The sequence below is a fragment of the Alosa sapidissima genome, chromosome 8, assembly GCF_018492685.1.
Source record: "Alosa sapidissima isolate fAloSap1 chromosome 8, fAloSap1.pri, whole genome shotgun sequence".
Taxonomy (NCBI): domain Eukaryota; kingdom Metazoa; phylum Chordata; class Actinopteri; order Clupeiformes; family Clupeidae; genus Alosa; species Alosa sapidissima.
Window position 1 is genome coordinate 1274369 of NC_055964.1, and position 17327 is coordinate 1291695.

A 17327-nucleotide genomic window follows, 5' to 3' on the forward strand; every position below is an offset into this window, starting at 1 on the left:
TTGACATACGTCGTGGGCCAGAACTGGGCCGGGCGCGGGCCGGGAGTTTGAGACCCCTGATCTAATGCCAGTTGTTATCTGTGGGGTTGATTGCCTTACTTTCCTGCAGGTTTCTGTTGAAATGGATTTTGAAACTCTTGTGGCAGTTTTTTCAACAAACATAGTGTACTTTAATTCAGTAGATAGGCAAGGGCATTGCAAGGCATTGCTTAACACCTAGTATAAATACTTGGATAAATTCATGAGGAAATTTCATTCATCAAAGCGTGTACAAGGTATTGGCTCTAATTTGTGAACAATTCAATAGCATGATATTGATCACTCAGTACTAAAACTTGAGACAGAAAATGACAGAAACAGAAGTAGTATTTTGTACATGAAGTCGAATCCCCCTATTGGCCTGCACATGTGTGCATGTAGTGTGTAATGACGTGATGTGTAATAATGTGATGAACCATCTTATGACATTGATTCTCAGAGAACCACAGTTACGTTAAGTAGGCTAACCTTCCGTTTTCAAAACAAAACTTCAAAACTTATCATCAAAAGATGAAGAAAAACCGACCTTATGTTCCAACATTCCATTTGTTTACTATGCGAGAGTAGGGGAGAACCGGCACAATCGTAACACTTTTCTATTCTCTCCGTTCAAATTCGATTTACACAAAGCTGTTAAACGTGAAAGCTGTGAAATTTGGCCAGAAAGGAGTCGTATGTTTGCTCCATGAACGCTGAAAAAGAATAAAAAAAATAGGTTCTAGTTTGAGAGGTAAGAATTTAAGTTAACAGCAACATGTAGACCTAGGCTAGTTACAACGCAGCCATTAAAACGTGCAGTAGCCTACCGTTGTTAGCATAAGTGTCATGAATGTAACAGGCTGTCTAAAGTTTAATTGGCTGTGATGGCCGCACAAAATTCATAATCCATTACTCACAATCAACCGCGGTAAGAAAACATCCAATACCGTCCTAGCCCTATAACCTACATGTAGGGTTAACCCTAACCTAAGTTCCCAAAAGTCAAGTAATTTCACAGTTGTTCAAGATCATTAGTGTTCCTTGTATATTGGTGCCAAATAATTAAAAAAATGTAGGCTATGTAGCTTCTATTGACTGAGATAATGCCCAATATGTCAGATGGCCAGTCTGGATAGCCTATATTTTTGAGCATTTCTTTCTGGTTTGCTCAGATTAAATTGTTAGGTATTGATTCAATTAAATTCAGTTCATTTAATTATGCCCAACTGTGCTCATCTGTTACCATGCATGTGATTTTTTTGTAGGAGAGATTAAATTGCATATTCCTGAGCTTGACTTGGAGCCACAAGTGGATGTCCTTCTAGCTACCCGAGAGGTTGTAGAAAAGCTTGAACAGTGTGTGATGAATTGGCAGACCCAAATCACCATTGTTATAGAGGAACAGCAGAGAAAAAAACCCCAGGTTTGTAATTTGTTTGAATGTTTCCTAATGTATTTGTCACAGGATCCAGTGATGTTTGAAATTTATCATATAATTAGGCCTGTACATTGTTAAAAAAATGGCTGGTATATTGGTATCAATACTTCTAAAAGGATTCAATACCAATTTTATAATATAAATTCCTTTATTGAATTTTGATATCTGGGTCTTTAAATTTGTGCAGTATGTAACTTCTCCATTCTCCTCAAAAGTTTAATTTGTCAACCACTATTATTTTGATTAAATAACGTAGCCTAAATAATGAGTGGCGGAACCAATAATTGAGAATGCAACGCTGCCCCAGGTCACGTCACTATCACACTACCACACAGACCACAAGCAACAAGCCAAGCAGAAGCGCGAAAAATCAAAGAAAATCTAAGCAGAACACAAGAAAGTTTGTACGGTATATAATGCAGTTATATTCAATTCAAATTCAATTCAAAAAACTTTATTTATCCCTGAGGGGCAATTTTCTCTATGCAGGCAAGACATAACACAACATATAAGACAGGACAAAAGAAAGAACAGGACAGACAGGAGTGTGTGTGTGTGTGTGGGGGGGGGGGGGGGTTAGTTAGTCCCAGGAGATGGAGGAGGAGGGGGCTTGGAGCATATTCAAGTTCTTCAAGTCTTCTAAGATGCAGTTGGCTTTCCTTAATGTTGCCTTGTCGTGCAGTGATGTCAGAGACTGAAGAGGGTGGCCAATGATTTTAGAACATGTGTTCACAATGCTCTGGAGGTGTTTATTATTTTTGACTGAGAGGGAATGAAACCAGCACATGGATATTGTTTTTTAACGTTTGTTTGCATTACCTAGAGATACCCATTTCATGCTGGGGTTTTGGGGAAATATAACGAAGTGAAATTTAACGAAGCGTGGCGAGATAAACAACCATTTTGTCACTTTTGCACAGAGTCTCATGCCAAGTAGTCCAAGCACATCAATTCTATCAAAGGGAAGGATCAAATTCCTTCCATCGCCGGAGTGTTTCAACCTGCTAATGTTAGCCAGCTAGCTGTTAATGTGCCTGAAGCAGAAGCAGATAACGTTAACCAGCCAGCTGCTAGTGCTACAGCCACTCCAGTTACGACCGCAACTAGAGTGGATCTGCATCTTTTGGGTCCACACCAACGATGAAAGCAGAGGTGTAGTCCAGGCAAAGTCAGGTCTGACCCAAAACGAATTGCAACAGAATTTATTTTCACATTTTTATATTGTAAACACCAATCGGCAAGCAAAGCCCAATTAAGACCTGTTGCTGGTGTGCTTGTACAATCTAGTGTGGCTGTGAATGAACTAACGTCACTAGCGCGACTGATGGGTTTGTAGTCGTTGGAATTACGATCTTTCACAATGTTGTAATTCAATAGTTACGAAACAAACTGCAAATGTCTTTACAAGAAAAATTGTCTTTAAAATTGACAAACAACACATGGGTAATTCAAGGCAACGGGACCAGAAAATAATTTCTTTTTCGCCATAGACTGCCGTTCAAATTTTTTTGAAAGATAACGGAAGGGGCGTGACTTCGGCTCTCTATGGGTGTTCAAAATTCGTTAAGGTCACATGGTTCATGTAAACTTCAAAAAGTTCCCGGAAGTGATAATGGATTAGTGACAATGGATTAGAATGCATTATGTGCATGACAGAGCCACGATTTTGGGTAATTGGCAATAAATGAATTGATATACAATATTTATAACACAGTGTAATTATTGTGTAAACTATGTAGTTATCCTACCAGCAATATTCAGTTAAATTCCAGACCTTATATCGTAGCCTGCTAAATATCGAAAGGTGATGTTTTTTTCGCCCTTTTACGTATGTCACTTAATATTAATTTCTGTACAAAACCAAGATGGGAGATTCTTAAAAAAATGCAATTGCACCCACCCCGTATCTAAATTATCGTTATTAAAAAATGACCTCATACAGTGACTCGAAGAGCTGTTTACAGTGTTTTTGAGACTGCGTGTAGGCCTCCAAAAACGCATGGAGCTCCAGTGAAATTTTGATTTTGCAACGAGAAACTGTAACACAGCTAGTCTAACATTAACTTGTTTGAGTTTTCTCCCCAGCGTTTTCTGTGGTAGTTCACTGATCTGAGCTAATGAGCGAATTAGGCTACCTGAAGTAGCGTCGCGGGAGAATTAAAAAAAAAGTTTAAAAGTTTTCTAACATCTCTCAGTGTAGCCTGATGGTGCGCATGTTAAGTTAACCGTAGCATTACCTACACAGTAACCCCATGGTAATGCGACTGATCATGATAAAATATCAAACGTGACATGTAGGCCTAAATCCTTCGATCAATAATCAGGCTATGAACTCATAAACATGAACAGCATTTTGTCATTGTTTGTCATTCACCATGCTGTGAATACATCATTAAGATGCTAGGCTAAAGAGCTTGAGATTCAGACAGATGAGCACCTGGGAATGGTTGTGCTCATCATGTCAGAAAATAGCGATTTGATCAGTGATCATGCATCATACCAGCACAAGCTTGGTTTAAAACTGTCTGGGGATGGGGATTTTACATGATCCTTCATCACTGGGCTAGTGTGCCCTGCTGTGTTAATATGTCCGTGCTGATGCTACAGCTGCAGCTCCCTCAAATCTAGGTTTGCATATTAGGCTAGCTTTTGCCAATGAAAATTAATGCAAAATTAATTTTCAAGTCCTGCTCCTAACTAAAGAAACGTTTACGTTACCAACAATGTTAACAACAAACTCAGCTTCACTGCTGCTAGTACAAAGTTGGCTGTAAATGCTTCGCCATATTTAACGAACCAGCTAGCTTTGTGATAACTAACCTTTAGTCAACTGAAAGTTTTCCACACATCAAATGATAAATCCACAGTTAAGGAGGAATTGATTTGGGGAAGCAGTTGCACTATATCCCACTTTTGCTGCTTTTAAAATGAAACCACATGATGGTAAAGCTAAATGCCCAAGAAACGTCATGTCATAGTTGTACAAACGCAAAAACTTAAGCCTAGTCCTGCCTAATTGAAATGGGATAGTCAAGGTTTATCTTATATTAGGCTATTACATGTGCCACATTTATTGGGCTTTTAGCCTCTTTTTATTTGATAAGGAACTGATAAAAACTGACCAGCAGAAAAGCTGTCATAGTCGATACATAAATAGTTATAATCTAAGTATAATTATATATAATAATACTTAGATTATACTTAGATCTTAATTTAAGGTTGAAAATGAATCATGGTGCAGCCTCTGAAAGTGAATTATTCTTGCGAGCATATTTTAACATGCGGTTTTTGATTGTCATTAGCGATCACTTTTTTTTTTGTACAAAGCACATGCATTTATTTACAAGCTAGCGAAACGGTTAGCATAAGTTTGGCAGAACAATGTGGATGTTACAAGGTAAGAAACACGATTTAAACGAGTTTGTTTCTCACTTCTCTTACCGGGACGGTAGTCCCAAAGTTGCAAGGTTGGTTTTCCGCTAGGGGGAGCGGGGAAAATCACCAGGTCAGGTCAGAACAGGTCATTTAACCATCAAAATGATTTCTAAACATTTAGTGTTTTAGTGTACACATTAAAACAACAGTTTGCAGGGATTGCAAAACATGTGCTTATTAGATGTCATTTGTGAAACATTTAAAAAAAAAAAAAACTGTCAGTGAAAGATGGATTTTACAGTGTGATGTTCTCTTGTTCAATTAGGCACCAGGACCAATGTCAGAGATAGATTTCTGGCGTGAACGGGCAGCAATCTTGAGTGCTTTGAGTGAGCAGCTCAAATTGCCAGCAGTAAAGAAGATTTTAGAGGTGATGTCACAGGCAGATCCTGTGACGGTGCAGAACCTGGATCTTACTGTGACAGAACTCAGCAAGTACCATGTGGAGTCTGTAGAAAATGTACGGTTCCTCAGCACTCTGGAGAGGCATTTCAAGGTGAGAAAATTACACCAGGCTGAATTTAACCCCGCCCCCAAAATTTGAGGTTGGGAAATTCAATCTGGACTTGCTCCATTGACAAGCATCTATGCCTGTATGAAAACTCATCTGGGCGGGCTTTATACAATGATGGACAGATGAGCAACGGTGCCTATTGATTCACGTGGCCTGAGTGTGCTTCGGTTTATATTGCTTACAACAAATAGCTTGTCACTAGAAAAGCTAGATGTTTAAATGTCAATATCGCATCTGTTTTACACAGGGTTCCCACGGGTCATGGAATTTCTAGAATATCATGGAAGTCTATTCCAGACATGGAAAGTCAGGGAATTTTATCATACTTGGGGCAAAGTCATGGAATACCAGGGAATTTTGTTGTAGCAGTTTAGAATACTTTCCTTACTTACATTAATACAAATATATTTCCACACATAATTTTTATATTACCATTTATTCATATTCTGCTCTAAAAAAGTCAAAGATTCTTGAAAGAATCTGCTCTGGAATCTTATCTCATTATGGGCCCTATCATGACATTGTAAAGTGCATCGTCACTCGTCAAATGTCTATTCAAATTTAGTAGGATGTCCAGTTGACATTGGGAGGGGTTTCGTTATCAAAGTGGAGCGCAACAAGGTGTTCCTAGGTTTTTTAATCTGTCATATGGGTATGTTTGGGGCGTAACATCATTTTAAACCAATGAGAATGACATCTGTCATTCCCTTTAACGGCGCAACGCGCGATATGTCAAATAAATGCATCGGTATTTTGGCATTCAACGGCGCATTTGAAGGAGGCTGCTTGCGAGATCGTATGGAATAGTCATTCTTAAACCATGCTTTACTGAAACCTAGCATAGCCTTCACGCATTTGCACTCGTCTATTATTTGAACTCATTGGCAAAGTGAAACTAACTTCACTAAGGAGTCAGTCAATGACAAGACAGTTATATGCAGTTACTTTCACTATTGACTGACAATGGGTTACCACCGAAAACATAGGCTGGAAAAAGCAACACTTACCCTAATGTTGCTCAAATGACTGAATAAAACAACATTTATCCTGCAGAGGAGTTGCTTATATCTCGTCACAGTGTGTCTTCAGCTGTGCTCCATACGTGTCTCTCGCCTCTCCCCTAATCACTTTTAAACGTCATTACCAATTTGCAAATGATGGTGAATAATTACAGATCATGAGATGTACAGTATTTCGTAATATCTTTATTCTAATTATGTTTCCCATTGTAATCGTGCAATTTGTAATGCTTTGCATGGACGTGCGCTGGTGTGCGTTCATGAATGATAGAAGGATGGGGCGTGCACCTGCCAATATGACGGTTGACATGCGCTCTTAAAATATCATATGAACAACTCGCCATTGACTTCTGACTAGGTTTAGGTGGTGTATGATAGCGATTTTTAGACAACGCGCCAGGCCCCTCCCTAGGTTGTTAATTGCCACACCCCTGGTCACAATGTTTAAAAAAATAAACGTGCAAAATACCAAATTAAGCTTTGCGCGGGTGAATAACGAGCTTTACGCCATGCGCTGGAGCCCAAAATACAGCCCTTTAGGTCATGGAAATTTAGGGTTTTTGTCAGGGAAAGTCAAGGAAAAAGCCATGGAATTTTACACTTGACTTAGAGTGGGAACCCTGTTTACAAAATATTGACTGCGGCAGGCACGTACAGCACCAGCCCCTTTGCCTACAAATGTCCAAAGTGCCCTTGAGTAGCCATTTAAATGCTTCATAAAATTACACATGAATAATATAGAAGTAAAGTTGGTAGCCTCATCTACCTGCACTGCTGCCGGTAGTTGCACATCGTATTGTTTTAAGAGACGGTGAAAAGCAGAGTAAGATCTCTATCTAGCTGATGTTGAAAAATAAACTAACTTACCCTAACTAACTACTAATTATTTCGTGTTGTATTGTAATTTAGATGTATATGTAACAAGCATCATTTTAAACTGAATTGACTGGTGAAAGTGGCTACCACTCGGTTTCTTTTCTATACCAGCAGCTATGCAGCTAACCTGGGAAACCTTTTGAAATGGCAAAGGGAAAGTATGCAATATTCTATAGAATCATGTATACTCTGCTATTTAGTAAAAGAGAACTTCATCAGTATAGTAAAGGCTATGTGAATAAAAGATGCATTGCTCCTTAACTGGCATGTGCCATTCCAAAACAAAAGCAATGAGGATTGGCATGCTGTAGTCTTTAAGACAATTTCAAAATAGCCTCATCTGGAATATTCCTCCCTACAGGGCACAGTTTAACATGTTGTGTGAACATTGTTTTCACAACATGTTAAGGATAATTAAAGGATAATTCTGGTATTTAGCACTTTGAGTCCCTTTTCTGGTTTGTTTGGGAGGAACTAGAGTGGTTTCTGACTCATTTTGAATCGCCTTTGACTGTTTCAGAGTGGCTGGCTATGGGCATGCACAAACATGTCCTTAAAACAACCCTTAACGTTCGTTTTCAAAACTGTGCAACTCACCGAGTGGTAAGGTTAGGGACTCAAAGTGCTAAATACAGGAATTATCCTTTAAACAAACTATCTAGCACAGTCTGCAAGTAGCCTAGGCTGCACATTAAAACATTTCAAATCAACGTTACAAATACAAGCCTAGTCTACCCTATTTTATTTAATAATGTTAGCCCGAAAACAGTCTATCTCAAGCAAGTTTATTTGTTATCTGATTTATTCCAACAAATATGCATATCTTACCATGCTTAGGCTATGCTAATAAGTGTCCATAATGCAATTCAGGCTCAGAAATTGTCTTTGTTTTAAGGTCTATAAAAAATAAAAAACGTATGTACAGTGGGTCCCCGTTAAGTTTGGACGGGTTCCTTCAGGAATCACGATCCCCATTTTCTCAGCAGAAATGGCACAAACTGCAGTTGACACAAACAACCACAAGGTGTCACTTTGGAGTTCTGCCACTACTATTTTTGATGCGACTTGACTTACTGCTTCCATGATGCAGTTTCCAAGTCAGTAGAACAATCAGAGAAAGCTGAACCATTACCAAACATATATGATAATACAATAGCGTGAGTTTATATATCTTATACCCTATTTGTCACGGTTACTTATAGATTTGATAGTGTAACGATAAGCGCATAAGAGCATAAGAGACTTTCAGCGGGGGCACGGAAACTTAATTTGATCACGGTAGTTTAAGCTTACACTTGACAAAACATTCTAATATGAAAATGTAGATGCAATTGTTGTAAGATGGTGCAGCTCCTTTAAGAAAGCACCGTGCAAAAAAGTAGACGTGCTGGAGCGAGTCATATTCAAAATGCAAAAAATAACACCGCAGATAAAACCAATTATCCTCATTCATTGCAACCGCAGCATGCCTGCTTGCCGACGTTTAAACAAAAAAGATATCAAAGCACCTTTTGCGTTTGAATGGAACACGAAAAAATGTTTAAACAGCTGGACAAATGATTTAGCTAATTGATTATAGCCTGTACACCAGCAATTGTTGAACATTTGGAAAAAGATGGCTCAGCTGTTGCCACAGTCACAGGCAATGTAGAAACAACATGAGAGCAGTACACACTTCCCCGAATGTGGATGTTACACTGTCATAATCTACCACCAGCCTTTTGGCAAGTTGAAAAATAGATGACTTCGGTGAAATCTCTGCTTTAAAGCAAGACCTAAATGAGAGGAGTTGTGTTGGGAATGTCCATGCTATAATGGTCTGACAAACGTACTGCCTTTTCAAGCAGTTCATCATCACCTGCGAGTTGAAGGATCATAGGACGTAAAGACTCAACCACATAACAAGTTTTCCGCATGCTTGCACATCTTTGGGAGAGCTGACTGATTATGATGTCCAGAGTTGCATTAAATACCTGCACTTTGAAGCATCGGTTAAGCGTTCATCTTCCGATAGTTCGTCAAAGTGACGCTTCACTCTCCGTGCTCTAACATTTTCAAATGTACTCTGAACCCCCATTTATTTGCGAGTGTCTGCGCTGTAGCCTTGGCCTGGCCAAAGGCACGCAGGTAGTCAGAAAGGACCGGTATAGAATTTTCCAGCAATTGCATTGCGGGGGTAGCGACGGAGGTCACAGGCCCTGGTGCGACTGCACTTGCTGCACCTACTAGGCCTAGTTACGCCACTGCGTGGAGCGCTAATGTGTCTACTGTAAATCATTCATGTGTGAAAGTCATTAGGCTGGAAGCGCTAATGTGTCTAAGCTCATTAGTCTACTTTCAATAGGCCTACTGTACAGCCTGAGAGGGGGAACATAACCTATAGCCTAGGCTACTGTAGAGTAGGCCTACAGTAGGCTACTGTAGGCTAAACAATCAGTTGTGAAAGTCTGCAACGAAAGTTTAATGGAAGCGCTAACGTGTCTATTGAGCTCATTAGCCTACTTTCAATAGGCCTATTGTACAGCCTGAGAGGGGGAACATAGCCTACTGTAGAGTAAACAATCAGTTTACTTAGTTACATTTGTTTAGTTAAATCCAGTGTTCTACTCTATCTCCATGATATGCTTAGCCTATAGAAAGACGAAGTCGGGAAAGTGCTTCAGAGAAAACGTATTTATTGAAATAATGAACAGTCTACATTCTACATTCTACAGTCTAAATTTAAAGCACGTTGAATCCCTGGGAAGATCTGCGTGTTGTGCGGAGGAATTCGTTGATCTTATTGATGCAGTCCTTCAGTTCACTCCTCCCCATAGCAGGGAACTTTCGTTGTAGTGTTGAGACCACAAAGTTTTTCACATTTTGCGGCAGTGCTCGCTTGCCCTTCGCTCCATCCCAGTTGGTGGTTTTGCTCCAGGCTTTATAGTGTTCCTCTGTGACGATGGACCTGAAGAGCAGGCATCCGTATCTGCCCACTTGACCGTAGCTCTGTTGGTGAATCTTAGCGCGGTCTTCGGGACCAACATCACGCAAGGTCACGTCTGCGTGTTGACTAGTAACTTGGATGCTGTCGTTGAGTGTGACGGAGAGGGCCAATGGAGACATCTGCAAGGAGGACGTTTCTGGAGCTGGTGTCGAGGTGCACCTGGGGATTGGTCTCTCAGGCGTCGAATAACTTCTCTGCTCACGTAGCGTCGCCTGAAGTTCTCCGATTCCAGCTCTCATCTCCTGTAAAATGTCTCTGTGGCTCTCCAAGTGGCTGCCTCTCGGAGTTGTTGAAGCTCTCGTTTGAGGTTTTTGACCTCCGCTTTCAACCGATCATTCTCGGCGTCTCTCTCGGCTACTCGAGCTTTCTCTGCAAAATGTGTGAAAGTCATTAGGCTGGAAGCGTGTCTACTGTCAGTGACTAGTGCGAGAAGCGGGTTCTGTGTTGTAGGCTATGCATTTTTCCGACACTTGGCTGCAAGCTCCCCTCCCCCACCCCCTTCTTTCACAAGCAGTGCAGCTTTCTGAAGCGGTGCCTTTTGAAGCTAATGTAACAAATACCACCAATATTGTTGTGTGGCAATAAAAGTATCCAGGGTTTGCGCAAGTAGCCTAAATATATAAATAAATTAAGGACATACTATCCTTAACGTGAAAAAGCTTAACGTAGCTTAATGTCCCAAACAACAAGTCGTTTTATGCGCTCATTATAAAGAAAGTTTAACGTGTCCCAAAACAGCTGTCAATTAATCACCAAACGTCAAGAGGGTTGAGTCTGAATGACACCGAGTTTTAGACACTGTGTTTTTGAAGTTAAGAAATATTTTCGTAATAAAAATGGTCATTTAACCAATAAAGGCTGAAAAAATGTACAGTAAAACTAGGCTATACAGTACATGCAACCCAGCAGAAGACTATTATAGGCTATTGGCAAATCATTGAGCATCATTCACACATTGTATTCTGTGAATGATGCTCAATGATTTGCCAATAGCCTAGCCATTGTATTCAAGCTCCCCTCCCCCACCCCCTTCTTTCACAAGCAGTGCAGCTTTCTGAAGCGGTGCCTTTTGAAGCTAATGTAACAAATACCACCAATATTGTTGTGTGGCAATAAAAGTATCCAGGGTTTGCGCAAGTAGCCTAAATAGGCCTATATAAATAAATTAAGGACATACAATCCTTAAAGCTTAACGTAGCCTACATGTAGATTAATGTCCCAAAACGTCAACAAGTCGTTTTATGCGCTCATTATATATGGATTTCTATGAAACATCACGAAAACATGCGTGCGCAACCAAGAGGCAGAAAGCACCATAGAACAGCATAGAGCAATGCAAAAGAGCAAAAGAATAAAATGATTTTTTGTGCTGACAACTGCACCAATTCGAAATCACGATGGTTAGAGAATGTTAAATATGTTCAATATCCCTAACGGAATGCATGTCTTCGCCAAAAATGACAAAATACGATGCAAATGAACGGCACACTTTGAAATATAGTCGGAAATGAGATGTTATCATCATTGAGACAACAGGGGTATACAATAAAATCCGATTGTAGCTTACAGCAGCCGGCTATTTAGGTTAAGTTTATAACGTTGTGGACGGCCACCAAGCGTCTTCTGCCCCACGGCTGCGGCACAGTCTTGAGTGACCGGATTCGTTTTCCTTTGTCATATGAATGCTGTCATTTTGTTAACATTACTGTTAAGGAGATGCTGTAGGCAAATGCTGTATTTCAACCTCGTTAGTGTTAGAACTATTCACAAGGTTTCTGGGCAGCATTTTTATGTTCTGTTAGCAAGCGAACTTCTCATGACTACCGACAAAGTAGCCTACTGCCAGCTGACGAAGCTCTCATTTTAAAACATTACTGAGAGACAGGCACTATACAATCAAGAAATCTTGCCATTGAATCCAAAACTATGTTTAACATTATGTACAAAGCTTAGGCTACAGTGGATTAGCATGTTGCAGGGGCATAGGGGACATAGAAACGCACTGAAAACTCGGCCAATCACAGCCCTTGCTGTCGAATGCGCCGTCCGGTTCGACCGTTGAACGCCACAGCGGACTATGCTGCCCCCAAGCGGCTGCAGTTGTCCTTACACGTCACCCAGCTGCGTGAATCACCATTATCGTGAATGAAGTGTCAATTTTTAACGGGGACCCTCTGTAGAGTGCACACACCCAAATAAGTATTCACTTTGGCCTGTAGTACGGTGTTCATTTTAGGACATCCTCAGACTCAGGTGTCAGACTCAGAAAAACATCAGTCATCTTCAGACAAAACAGCCTCAGCGTCAGAAAAACCTCTGTCATCTTCAGACAAAACTGCCTCAGCGTCAGAAAAACCAGACTCAGGTGTCAGACTCAGAAAAACATCTGTCATTTTCAGACAAAACTGCCTCAGTGTAAGAAAAACCTCCGTCATCCTCAGATAAAACTGCTTCAAACCAAACTGCCTCAGAAAAACATCTCTAAGGAGTCAGGTCTCAGAAAAAACGTTGTCAGAAAAAGTGGAGTCAGGTCTCAGAAAATCATGTCTCAGAAAAAACGCTGTCAGAAAAAGTGGAGTCAGGTCTCAGAAAAAACGCTGTCAGAAAAAGTGGAGTCAGGTCTCAGAAAAAACGCTGTCAGAAAAAGTGGAGTCAGGTCTCAGAAAATCAGGTCTCAGAAAAAGTGGAGTCAGGTCTCAGAAAAAACGCTGTCAGAAAAAGTGGAGTCAGGTCTCAGAAAATCAGGTCTCAGAAAAAACGCTGTCAGAAAAAACAGAGTCAGACGAAAAAGTCTCAAATGAAAAGTTATTGTGGGGACGGAAGAAGACGACGGATACAGAACGGTGAGTTTAATATTATGCTTAATACGTTACTCTGTCACTGGCAGGGTAGGAATTTCACGGCGGCCACGACGGCCGTGGTAGCCCCTTGCGTTGGCTGTGAAGCCCCTTTGAAAATCATAGGTTTACAGGCCACGGTGGCCTTGGTGCCCCCTTCTTTCAATATTCTGCTTTGTGTCCTACTAATAGCGATTTTTATTTAGCCTGCGGCCTGTCAAAATAATCTTAGCATTCACAGCGCAAATTAATTTAGTCTTTTACGCAGTGGAGAAAGTGACATCGCAAGAAAGTGCGTCCAAATTCACCCATTCTTCTCAGTTGAACTACTCGCAAAGTAGCCTATTCATCACACAGACATCACAAGTGATGTCACATGAAAGAGCTTTTTCTGACCTTTTAAACAATGTTAGCCGATAATTGCTGTGTTTAACGGTTCGCGAGAAAAGTAAATAATATAATTAAATTTAATCATACATTCTACTGAAGGTTTTGCGTCCATGATCTCCTTACCCATTCATCTCGGTGGAATACTTTACGAACCCTTCTTTTAACACATGACAAACCACATATCAGAATAAACAGCAGACCTTACCGAACATAAAGGTGTAAAGCAGTCCCCTGTACAGTTAGCCGTTCCAGAGTAATCCAGTTTTGAATTTGCAGTAAATTTCGACATGCATTGATGTCTCCAAATTTGGGCTTTAAGTTTTACAATGTGTTTAAATTGTTCCACATGATTTCATAACGGGCCAAATACAAAATAAATGTTACAAATATCGCCTAGATATTGGTAAATCAGAGGACAGCTGACTAGGAGTTTGTGAAAGTAGCCTGATCACAAAATGCTAAGCATGCATCTAGGCTATTTGAGTTTCTTAAAGATGAGCTGTGCTTAAATTTAAATTGTTCAATACATGATTTCATAGCAGGCCAAATATAAAATAAATGTTATATATAGCCTAGATATCTGTTTTTATTAGATGATCAGATGATTTACAGTTATATGTAATATGTCATGTTTCATGTTTTTGTAATGTTTCATACAATGATGCAGGTCTACTGCAGTGAATAGGCTAAATACAACTTTGATCATTTTTATAGCCTACTACTGTATAGTTAACTTTGGCCTTGGTGCCCCCCACCAAATATGCCCAACTGAAGGCCAAGTGGCCTTGCCCCCAGAATGGTGAAATTCCAAGCCTGGTCACTGGCATGTTATATTTGGTGCTTGGTTAGATGTAGAAATTATAAGTAAAGGTAGAAAGTGATCCAATGGTATACACATTGTTGGAAATCCATGGATGTAACTTAGCTAACCTCACTTCGCTAGTAACATTAGCAGCTGCTGTAAGGCACATACCGAAGTAAGCTACGTACTATACAGCAAGATAATTTGTTTTTGACAACTGCTAACGTTTTATAATGGTATTATATGGTATTACATCATGGCATAGCACATTTGTCTTTATTTAATACTTAATACTTTTCTGACAGCGTTTTTTCTGAGACCTGACTCCTTAGAGATGTTTTCCTGAGGCAGTTTGGTTTGAAGCAGTTTTATCTGAGGATGACAGGTTTTTCTTACACTGAGGCAGTTTTGTCTGAAGATGACTGATGTTTTTCTGAGTCTGACACCTGAGTCAGGTTTTTCTGACGCTGATGCAGTTTTGTCTGAAGATGACCGATGTTTTTCTGAGTCTGACACCTGAGTCTGAGGATGTCCTAAAATGAACACCGTACTGTAGGGGGGAACAAATCGGTGCGAATGGTTGAAAATTTTGTATTAAATTTCATTCAAAGTGCCATTAAAAAGGTCTTAAAAAAGTTTTGAATTTAGGCCCACAAACAACCCCCTCCAACTCAGGGCGCGGGGGTTTGAGAGGGTCTGATTATCAAGGATGCGACTGTCGCTTTTTTCACGTCATCTACCGCAGGCTACCAGAGGAACCAGTGGAGCGTTTCTCTATGGGCCTGCTGGTCAAATGTCAGGTGCTTCTGTCACTGATATTATTTGATCATGTTGCAAAGGAGCGGTAGATGTAGCCTATCGCTCTGATAGCAGCTAAGAACATATAGGCTACACTAAGTGTAGGGAGGGCCATTGGGAGGCAATTCTCAGTTCGCACTTGGCAGTAGATCTACTTCAGCTAGAAGTATTAACACGCAACTGAGGACTTCAGTGTGTAAGCTTTCGTTCAGCTGACGTTGGCGCTGAAGGTGCCATCTGACTGTGATCATTGGTGGAGTGTAGTGCTTGTGCATATGCACTTAATTTCACGTTAATTGGGATACACAAAGAAAATCTGCGTGGAATGTGTTTCATACATCTAAATCTTTGCTTAAGAATTTTGTGAAAACACTTGCAAATTTACATGAGATGCAAAGGAGTTCCTAAATGACTAACTGCGTACACACCAATAATGACTAGAGCTTCATTTCTCTGGCTGCCTTGCTTTCGACGCTTGGATCCAATAGGAGCTATTCCAGATGGCCGCTAGAATGTACAGTCATATGCTACTGAACCGTTGGGATCAGGTATCCCTACACAAGTTAACTTCATTAAAGGGGAACTTGGCAACTATTTCAACGTAATAAACCCGTTTACAAATCATTTGGATGGTTAAATGACCTCTTCCGGTGAAAATGATCAGAACACATTAGCATTTACACTACAAAAATTATGTGGTCAAATACATCTCAGACCACCTGTGAGTGATTGGATCAATATTGTCTTGGTTATTGTTTACACTTGCATTTAGAACTGACCACTTGTGATCAGATCACTCAAGACTCATTTAAAAAAAAAAAATGTAAACAGGGTCATAATTTGGTTATTTGCAGAAAGTAAAATGCCTGCTATGGCATTGTTGCGATGGCTCCATTTCTAAAAATATCCATGGCGTCAAACTGTATAATTGTACCAAGTTTCAGTGTGTGAAGTGAACATTTCACCTGAAATTTGGCGGTTATAATCCAGACTGTGAAGCTATTTTTTTGTCATATTACTTCTTGTTTTATGCTTAGTACTAGCATTTAACAAGTATCTTTGATTTTTTACAGAATTTAGCAACAGGAGTGGATTTTGGTGTGATATTGGATACTATACCTTTAATGATGAATGGACTGCGCATGGTGTGGATAATCTCCAGCCATTATAACACAGATGAGCGCATGGTACCCCTAATGGAACGGATTGCTTGGGAATTGTCTGAGCGTGTTGCACGCGTGGTTAATGTTCGCATTCTTTTCAAGTAAGTGAAAACACTTTTCACCATATATTAGGGTCATATTGAAGCACCCCACTAAAATTGTCACAGCAATGTCACGGGTCACAGCAATGAACATATAGATTTGGGTTTTGTCACTTTTTTTCCCCGCGGACCACCTTCTACATCCTGACTCGGCTCGCGTACCCCCACCATTCAAAAAGTAACACATTCTATTGACGCATTTCAGGCATCATGTTTAATTAGCCGCCCTACATGATAACAAATAACAAAATCAAAATGTGCAACTGGTCTATGAGCTAAAAAAAACAGTGTGGAGAACAACATTAGAATGGTTAGATAGCACCTCACTGCAAACCACGCACTGTGGCTTTGGGCAGTCTGTCTCCCAATCCATGTGAAGCCTAGGCTTATACTGTATGCCTCATCATAGGCTACTTTCGTTTTCTTTGCGCAGTCTTTTCTGTCTTGTCCTTTCTTTTAACCCCCTGCGCTCCACCTCCACCTTCATCATTCTACCCCCCATCCCATCGTTACCTGTCTCCTGCTCTGTTTCTCTCGCTTCTCTTCTTCGATCGCTTTAATTAGTCCTTTTGGACAGTGTCCCTGTTTTTTTTTTATTCAGTTTTCCATGTTTGCGTAGCCTTCTACATAGCCTATACTTCCACAAAACTAACGCACCACATATTCTGGCTGCCCACAGGAAATCAAATGCATTGTGGGGAGCTATTTTTTTTTAATGAAAACATAGCCTGCTATAGAATTTACAAATTATTTCCTTTAATTTCACGTTTCCATATCATTCTAACCCGATTCGAAATTATTTGTTATTTATGAATTCATTTGATTATTAATTCATTAATCATTTTTTAACACCTTTCCGACATTGCCCTTTTCATCTTGCGTACCCCCTAGTAGCAGCTCGCAGTAGTACCACAGTTTGGGAATCCCTGCTCTAAGTTAACAGTGTTCTG

General features: G+C 40.2%; 1 protein-coding gene across 2 annotated transcripts in view; it reads left to right on the forward strand.

Moving 5' to 3' along the window:
* The window catches only part of dnah10 (dynein axonemal heavy chain 10), a 313740-nt gene that overhangs the window by 24430 nt on the left and 271983 nt on the right, over positions 1-17327 (forward strand). For both annotated transcript variants that reach the window (XM_042101375.1, XM_042101376.1), the window contains exons 6-8: positions 1284-1441; positions 5157-5387; positions 16187-16377. In XM_042101375.1, the coding sequence (XP_041957309.1) occupies positions 1284-1441; positions 5157-5387; positions 16187-16377 (580 nt within the window). The remainder of the gene's footprint in view (positions 1-1283; positions 1442-5156; positions 5388-16186; positions 16378-17327) is intronic.